Here is a 9,444-nt window from a genome sequence, read left to right on the forward strand (position 1 = left end):
GGTGAGTCATTTCCGATCTGTTTAGTCCATGACGCGTCCATTGTTCCTGTAGGTCAATTTTAGGGCGAGGATCAAACGGAAGATGTGCTACCAAATTTAGATGAAACCATACTTATGATTCTGCAAATGCTTCCAAAAGCCTCTGATTCTATTGATTAAGCATTTTCAAAACACGTATAGAATATTAATCTTTTTTTCTGAAGAGGAAAAAATTTAAACATAAAACTTTCTCCAGAATAGTTTAAGATTTATGCTAATTGACTAATGTAATGATCATATGTTTTTTTTTTTAAACCAAAGAAATGTTAAATATTGATCTATGTCTTTTGGTTTCATTGCCTTTATCTTTTAGTGTTTTTGGGTTTATCACCTGTCTGTTTTAAATATACTTACCTCACAATAATGTATAAATGCACATTTTATATTGAGACATGATCAGTTCAATTCTATGGAAATGCACATTTTTTTACATTGTAAAAACCTTTTTTAACATTATATGTTACATTTACATACATTAGCAGATGTGCAAGCATGCAGCTGTCAAGGAGCTTGCCGGCTTTACGTGTTGAGCAGTGATAAGTTAGCATTGGTCAACGGTTATGCAATATGTTGCATATATGTTTTTATCAGAGACAAGTGCAAAAATATTAGTGCATCCAGGACACACAAAAACCCAGGTGAGAGATCACAGATGAAGACAGGTTACTGGTTGAATGCCTACTTACGATGTTCTCGGATCAGATGGATCTTGAGTTGTTCCTTGGAGGTGGAGAGGGATACTGGTGACTTGTTGAGGATGGGTAGCTTATTCCACAACTCAGGAACAATAAGGGAAAGAAACTTTTCCCATCTTGGAGGGATCATCATGCGGCATTCACTGGCTGACCAATAAGGATGAGGCTGGATGTAATTCTTGATTGGTGACTTGATGGAGATGGGTGCTGATTGGACTTGAACTTGTTGGCAGTGTCTATATAAGGAGCCAATGAAGAGAGACAAGGAAGGGTGTAACGTAAGAACAAGAGAGAGATGCTGCTGAATTTTTAATCATCTGAAGAGGTTGGACAGTGCAAGCTGGTAGTCCTGTCAGTAAGGAGCTGCAGTAGGCTTGTTGCGAGATGAAAAGCACCTGGAATAGGAGCTGAGCTGCATATTCTGACAAATAAGGCCTGATCTTCCTGATCTACAGCACAAATCTACAGGAGCTATGTGGTCAGCAAGGGATAGCTGCTCATCTATTATTACCTCTAGGTTCCTCGTTCCTGGCAGAGATGTCATGGTGAATGGCAAGGCTGGCAGGGAAGACAAGAAAATCAGTCTTAGAGAGATTCAGCTGGGGGGGATGGTCTCTTATCCAGGCTGCGATATCGGCAAGGAATGCAGAGCTCCGAGCAAAGACTGATGTCCTCAAGACTGAAGGTCAGGCACAGCCGAATGGCAGTTTGATAGAATGTGGCCTTAGGTACCTGTGTATATAACATACAGTATTCTGGACTGGATGGACATCTATTATTTATACTATTTTTGTTGTTTAAATAAAGCTTATTTACTTATTGAGTATTATATTTCAACAGCATCTACTTGTTCTGCCAAGATTGACCGTCAAATGCTCAAAATCATGTTTTCATTCTTAGGGCAACTAAATTCCCTGAATTCTTCCTTCATGGGGTCTTTGTCTCTCCACAATTCCCATGCCACTTTGGGTATATTCCTGAACAGCTGCTGGACTTCTGCACTAGGCTCCTTCCTGAACCATGTGGAATACTAGGCCAAGGGCAGTGGAATGTCCCGGGGCCAAGTGTGAGATCTGCTCCCCCTTAAAATCTCTGTAACACTTTCCTTAACGCTCTCATCTATAATGTACTATCGATGCCTTTGTCATCGGGCATCATATTGTTGATTTATAATACTTAATAAGCTCCAATGAAGCTCTCATCTGTAGTGCATTATAGATACCTTCATAATGCATTATAATAGCTGATATAACAAATAAGAATGCTTTGTACTGCATTGCTGTATATCTACATATCTATAGTGCATTTCGGATAAGAGCTTCATTAAGCATTCATAATGCGTAATAAACAGAACTGTAATGTGTTAGGAATGTGTTCATAGATTCTTTTAGACATGCCATTCATAGACGTTTTACCAGAATCTCCATACTAGGAAGGATTGTGCTTCGTGGGAAGCAGTATGTGCCTGTCATCTCAGTTCCGGTGTTTTCCATCAGCCTGTTGCTGAATCAGGTATTAATTGGGGCTTTTGTTTTGTTCCTGTTTCAATGGGGAAAAGCCCTCTGGGACGTAGGGGCCCTAATACCAATGAAGATGGTTCCTACAATCAATACCTATTGTGCGTCTTCTCCGTAGTTTTTACAGTTCATACATTTACATGTGATTATAGTGTATCCCCTAGTTTAGGGTCATGTGTTTATGGTCTATTATAGTGTGTACGTGTGTATATAGTCTTTTGTTTGTCTAGGTTTGTATAGGTTTATTATTTGCCAGAGTTGGTTTAATTGGACAAAGGGCCATAAAAAAAGATGATTTGTTAAACATAGATGAAGCATTTGAAATGTTTGTGAGGGCAGTACAGGGAATTTCTGAGGGCAGTAAAGAGTGCAGGGAGTGCAGATTTTTGCCATTCAGCATCTCAGTGATTCATGATTGATACTAGGGAGTAAGAACGGCTGTACTCCATTTCAGCACAGAGCAGAGGGACTTTCCTTAGCTTTTTTTTGGTTGTGCACTCAAGCGGAGGCATCATTTCAGAGTGCCAATAGCGAAGTGAAACACTCCCAATGAACAAGTCACATTTTGGGCCCACAATAAAGAGCCGGAGGGGTTGTGTGTTTGCATCAGTGCATTTCTGTAGCGCAAATGCGGCATGACTGATGCCTCCCGTAAATGTGCATTGAGGGTGTTTTTTCTCCAGCTGAAGAGAGAGAATCGGTGAAATGATACTGATTCATCCATTTTGGACAGTCTTCACTTTGCCTGCCTTTGATTATTTGTATAGCATTTGACAAAATGATTTGAGGTTCAAACAGATTTGGTTTAGGGATAGAAGGTGATAGTCGTCACTATTTATTGTAGACTCACATACCGAGAAAAACAGAATCCTGGCAGTTAGTCAGGGGGATATCAGCAGCCAAAAACTGTAATACAAGGCACATCTGTCAGCCTTGTTCAGGCTACATATAACATCGTGGCCATTGATGACACAGATCATGAACAATGGCTTGTGACCTTAAAACACTAGGAAACCACAAAAGCGTCACTGACACACACAAAAAAAGAAAAGATTATTAAGTTTTTGCATTAAAACTATCTGAATTGATTTTTTTTATTATCTATCTTCACTTGGCTGAACTCATCAAAAATATAAAGAAAACGTGATGGGATTACTAAGTGTCGATTCACCCAATCTATTGAAGAACATAAATGTATATCACAGCTGAGCAGGCAGTTCTTGTTGTTAATGGTGGATTGTGGAAGCTTGCTTCTCTGAAATGTTAATTGGAGATGTGTATGAAATAAAGTCAGACTTTTGTGTTGGTTGGACCACAGTGCTTTTGCTTGGAGTTTTCCTGTGGACACGCTGGAAGATCTACAAAGGAATGAAGGATGGTGTGTACCAGGTATCTGCTCACCACGATGGCTGGGAGGACATCCGTGAAAATGTGCTCAACTACGATGAAGAGGGTGGAGGGGAGGAGGATCAGGTGAGAACATGAAGCAAGAGTAAGGTGATGTACACTGCAGTGACAGATCAAGATCAGGTCAAGATACTTTATTTGTCGCATCCATAGTTATACAACAACAACAACAAATTTATTTTTATATAGCGCATTATCACAACATTACATTGTCTCAAAGCGCTTTACAGTATCCTCACCCAAAGCCCCCAGTGAGTAAGCCATAGGCGACAGTGGCAAGGAAAAACTCCCTAGAAGGAAGAAACCTTGAGAGGGACCAGACTCAAAGGGGAAGCCCATCCTCCAGGGGCCGGCAGGGATAGTCAATACAAGTTATACAAGTATAACAAGTAGTGAAATGTACCCTGAACGGCCCTTAGACTGTGCAGATCAAAAATAGAATTAAGAATAAGTCAGCAAGTTAAAAATCTTACAATAACCTAAAAGTTAAAACAAAAATAAGAAAAAAATATATGCATAATATAGAGAAATGAAGCTGTTCTAATACAGAAAATAATCTTAAGGTTTAAACTATACATGTGCATATGATTTAAAGTGCAGTGTGCCTTGTTGCTGTGACGCAAGTATAAATATGTGCAAAGGTGATTGGATATGTAATTTACAGATTGTTAAAATGAGCAGGTTTGCATGAGTTGTGTGTATTAAGGATGTAGTGGTGGCATGTCCTGATTAAGGAGTCCTACGGCGTGATAGATCCTCCGGAGGCTCTCTGTATTTGCCGTAAGACTCCTAAAGCACCTGCCTGATTTCAGCAGCTCAAGCAGACAGTTACTGAGATGAAGCGAGTCTCTGATGATCCTGGTCGCTCTGCTCCAGCATCTCCAAGTATAAATGTCCTGCAGAGACGGTAGAGAAGATCTGGTGCCCTATACAAAATATTGCCGGAGTTAACTGTGCAAGTCTACACAAGAGAGTATTCTTTATGGTGTATTCTATTACTGAAACACCGATCTGTTTTCTATGTCTGCAGTAAAATTAGTCATTACATGTTTTGTTGACTACTCCTTACTGCAGTATCTCCAAGGAGCTGAATCACAACTTGCTAATTACCGATTAACACTTCTAATCATGAGAATTCCAAAAAGACTAATTATGATTCCATAAGTCGCTAATTGGGCATTATTCTCTTTTTTTCTTTTTAATACATTTTGTGAAGGAATTGTACTAAAAAGGTTCACTGATTACAAATATTTTTATTATTTATATACTTCTGAACTTTTCCCAGTCGTCACTCCATCTGCTCATGCTAGCATACCAAGTAATAAGTGTATGTCCATCAAACATAAACTTCTGAATCTCTTCACCACTTCAATGACTTTGCTCATATTCATTGAAGGTTGAAATTTGTTTCGGTTTTAAAGAGATACCAGTCATATCAAAATTAATCCAATAAAAACTGATAATAAATCCCCAGCCAATGTCCTGTGTATCCTATGGGAAATGCATCACACCCTGTAGAATGTGCTCTGTAGTGTACACTGTGTAGTGAACCCTTTGTAGGGCACACCCGGATTTTATTACATTTAAAGTTAGACTTACAAGCATTGAACAAATGCTATTGTTTACGCTAACTTGGATCTGATATTAAACCCAAGTTTAAATCCCAGCATTAGCCATAATATCAATTATAATCTTAAGCCTAGATCTAAACTTAACCACAGCTGTAATGCGAACACTCATTCATAACCCTGACCCTAATGTTAACCCTGTTGCCTAGCCTAACCATAACCCTAGCTCTAACCCTAATGTTAAGCCCAGTCCTAACTCTAATATAGATTCCAAACCTAAAGACAACCCTACACCAAAAACTAGATGCATCCCTAATCCTAGTTTGCCATTGTTCAAGGCTGGGGTACATCTGGACTGGATGGCAGGTCATCGCATTCCCACACTTACACACTCACACATCATATATTATAGACAGTTTAGAGACACCAATTAGTACATGTCTTTGTACCTTTGTAGATAGAAAGTGGTGTATTCTCTGGAAATCCACATGGCATAGGGAGAGCATGTGAGCCTGACACACTGAGCAGAGGTGATCGAAAGTAATATTTTTAAATCTTAAAGGTAGGGAATACAGAAATGACTGTTTCTCTCTCTCTCTCTCTCTCTCTCTCTGTCTCTCTCTTATCAGAATGCCTATGACATGGTAGAACTACAGAAATCCCTGCAGCCTAGCCCCGCCCAGTCTGTCCAGTATAGCCAATCACGAGTGGCCCATTTCCACCCTGCTACAGAACAGGACACGACCCTCACTGTAGGCTGTGCCACTACTTTACGCCTGGATGTCCCACCCATCCGGACTCAGGAGCAGGTCCAAAGTCGACCTTTGATCCTAGCCCGCAAAGGCCTCTCCTTCTCCAGCCAGGACTTGGCACGGTACCTGTGTGATGTCATCAGGGACGCAGACCAGCATATTGACATGGCACCCTTTGACTCGCTGAGGGTGTTCTCCACAGAGGGTGGGGGCTCTCCTGCTGGCTCCCTCAGCTCATTCAGCTCAGCCGGCCTTGAGGAGGACAGGGGCCAACAAAGTCTGAAAGACTGGGGGCCCCGTTTCGAGAAACTCAGAGCACTATATGAAAGGTCCGAGTCCAGTGACCTTTAAAGGTGCACTCTATCTTCTGCGGCAAGACACAAAAAACTTGGAGAGGATGTTACAGGAAGGAGGAAGATGTTGCAAAAAAGTAAAGGACATAAAAGGAAAATATGCTATACCTGAAGGAAAAGGACGTACTCCTTTGAAATGGAAAAAGGGCGTTATTTATACTGAGTTCAGATGGTGAACAATGAACGTGGAATTTAAGAAGCTGAGCACAGGGTTCTGTCATGACAGACGGATCAGCATGTTTTGGCTGCGATATGTTTTATTTGACAATCCAGGGAGGGTTTGCCCCCTTAACTCCTGGTTTGTGACCCCTTGTGTGTTTTTCTTGTCCTCTTGCAGAGACTGGAGGTGCTGGTCGCGTTTTGTTTTTTCAAAGATGACCATTTCCTTTTTAAAATTATTTCTTAAATATTGAACATCCACTGTGGAGTTTGTGAAACATGCTGAAGAGGAGGTGAATCTTGGACAACAATGTGCAGTACAGCATCATTTTGAAGTGACTGTGTCAGCCCAGTGTTTGAGATCATAAGGATCAGTGAATGAAACGATTTTTATACTGGGACATCACTGGTAACCAGGTGAATGGACTACAGTGTAGGGACACATGGACACATATATGAAGATGGTTTGTGTTTAATAAAAAGGCACAGGAGTCATTCCTTAAAAAATGGAATTCATAGACTTATTTTTTTATATTAACTGTGAATGGGTCTGTTGAATTTTGATATATAGTTTTTATCTTTGTTTTTAAAACTCACTATTTTCAAAGGAAACCGATATTCCTGTTTTGAACACCATTGCATAGTCTGTGTGTAATGTGCTTGTGAAGGTATTTATATATCAGACATTTGCACAGTAAGGCATTGTTGCAAAAAATTGTTTATTGCCCAGAAACATTGAACTGAGCTGCATTTCTTGTAAGGCTCAATGAACTATCATTGTTTGGTGAATAGCAAAGTGCTGAGAAGCTGTATTTAATATGCAGGATAGTATTTTGATCATTTTTATATATTGCAGAAATGTTGGGCTATGTTGATAAAGACTGTGCTGAAAGGAAGCAGGCCTATTTAATCCTAATGAGAACTGATAGCTGGCAGTCATGCTCATTGCAAAGAAGGCCACTCAATTCTGCTGGTCTCAAGTCGCAGATGCCAGATATATATATATATATATATATATACACACACACACACACACACACACACACACACACACACACACACACACACACACACCAAGCGTCAAAAGAAACTTTGCAGAGAATAGCTTCCCATTGTTTGTGACAGTGTATTGATTGACAACAAGGACAAGAAGAAGTGGTACAGAAGTGATCACTGCTGTCCTCATTATCTGGTATAGTCTCTCTGCCGCTATGCTAACAGTGCATCTCGATCTCTCACATCTGTCACTCAGTATAAGATTACAGCCTGTGGTTATCCTTACTCACTCTTCCAGATGTAGGGCCAAAATCTGTCTGTTATTGGGACATGGTAACCTGGAGGCTATGTGTTGACCTAGAACATCCCATAAGTGGTTGATATGACTCGGGTCTGGTGAGTGTGGTTCCCAAGGCATTGCACATTCTGTTGTTGCTAATCTTGTGTAAGGTGAGCTGCACAGGGACGGGCATTATTATCGTGGTGAAATACGGTGACATCCTGGTCCTACTGCAGGAAGGGAAAAGCACACACCCATTGCCGGAAGGGTTAGGGCTGCGCGTGACTCACAATTTTGTCAATCGAATCAGAATCAGCTGTTGAATTTTACATTTATATAACATTTTTCAAGACACCCAGAGAGCCCCCACCTGGATGATGCGACGGCAGCCATTCTGCACCAGTACGCTCACCACACAGTAACTAGCGTGCTGAAGGGGCAGGTAAGAATTCACCAGTTAGATACAGATGATTAAGAGCCCAGATATGATTAGGCCTCAGTGGGAAATTTTAACCAGGGGTCCCAGCGCTACTCTTTTGAAAGATGCCTAGGAATCTTTTATGGCCGCAGAGAGGGCTAACCTGTTGGCTGCGCCAGCACCTCTTCCCGCAGTAACCCAGCTTTCTTAGCTGGTCTCCTATCTAAGTACTCGCCGGGCCCAAACCTGCTTAGCTTCAGATGGATTTACTAGTCTGAACTGCAGGTGCTATGGATGCTCAATACAAATATTCGACTTTCCGTTTTTTTCTGGTACAAAATCCATTGCCGTGAGTTTCAGTGATGATTTAGAACGTACTCAGTTCTGAGTGTAACTCCAGCAGTACGGTACACGCTTCAGCTTTGTTCTTTCTTTGTTTACATTATGAATTTGTCAGAATAATGTGACAGGCAGTACACACGGATTACTGTTTTAATAAAGCTCTTACAGCCGAATTTGTTTGTTTGAATAGCACTGCCTGTGCCCTTCTCAAGCACGCACAGATTGGTCATGCATAACCATAACGCATAACCACCAGTTAATCAGTTTGAAATTATAATGGTTATTTCGACATGTTAAATTACTGCCATTTTCAGTCTGTTTCTTTTTATACATTCCAGGGGCAGCAGAGATGTTACCTAGTAGAATGGGCGGAGCTGAAATTTGACTCCGCTTCTGGCATCATAAGCGGGAGGGGGGCGTATCCCTTATTCTGATTGGTCAAGGGGTTATCTCCATATAACATACATGCTTATGCCACGTGTTGCCAGTAGGGGGGGCCATATGGTTTGGGAGATAAGGGTTGCCGTCAAACTTTAATAGAATAAAAATACATTACGTATATTTAGTAATGTGTTATTTTTAATTACGTTTAAGGAATAATAAAATATATAGCAGGATGAATATAGGAGTGCATAAACATAATGATTTTTAAGTAATGAAACTCTTTTTCGGTCAATGTGTTATTTAAAATAAAACGTCCTAAGCATTTCGACAACAAGAATCACGCGGGCAATCCTTGTTAAAAATGACTCTCGCTCTCTTTCCATGTCGCGCTTGTGCGTAGAGCCACGATCCCCACACATCTTTTATTGAAAACAGCTGAGGCAAGTAGTTTTCTGAAATTTAAAGTGTGTATAAAATAAGTAAACGTGTGTAAAATGAGTATAAAATGTGTTATAAAGCATATAGCCAACGATA

The 9,444-nt window shown here is 40.5% G+C and overlaps 1 protein-coding gene across 1 annotated transcript in view; it reads left to right on the forward strand.

Moving 5' to 3' along the window:
• Positions 1-7,386, forward strand: part of LOC125706644 (neural-cadherin-like) — a 132,860-nt gene extending 125,474 nt beyond the window's left edge. The window contains exons 32-33 of the mRNA XM_048973401.1: positions 3,570-3,724; positions 5,856-7,386. Of these exons, the coding sequence (XP_048829358.1) occupies positions 3,570-3,724; positions 5,856-6,329 (629 nt within the window). The 3' untranslated portion in view covers positions 6,330-7,386. The remainder of the gene's footprint in view (positions 1-3,569; positions 3,725-5,855) is intronic.
• Positions 7,387-9,444: the final 2,058 nt, after the last annotated feature.

The sequence above is a fragment of the Brienomyrus brachyistius genome, chromosome 13 (assembly GCF_023856365.1).
Source record: "Brienomyrus brachyistius isolate T26 chromosome 13, BBRACH_0.4, whole genome shotgun sequence".
Lineage (NCBI taxonomy): Eukaryota > Metazoa > Chordata > Actinopteri > Osteoglossiformes > Mormyridae > Brienomyrus > Brienomyrus brachyistius.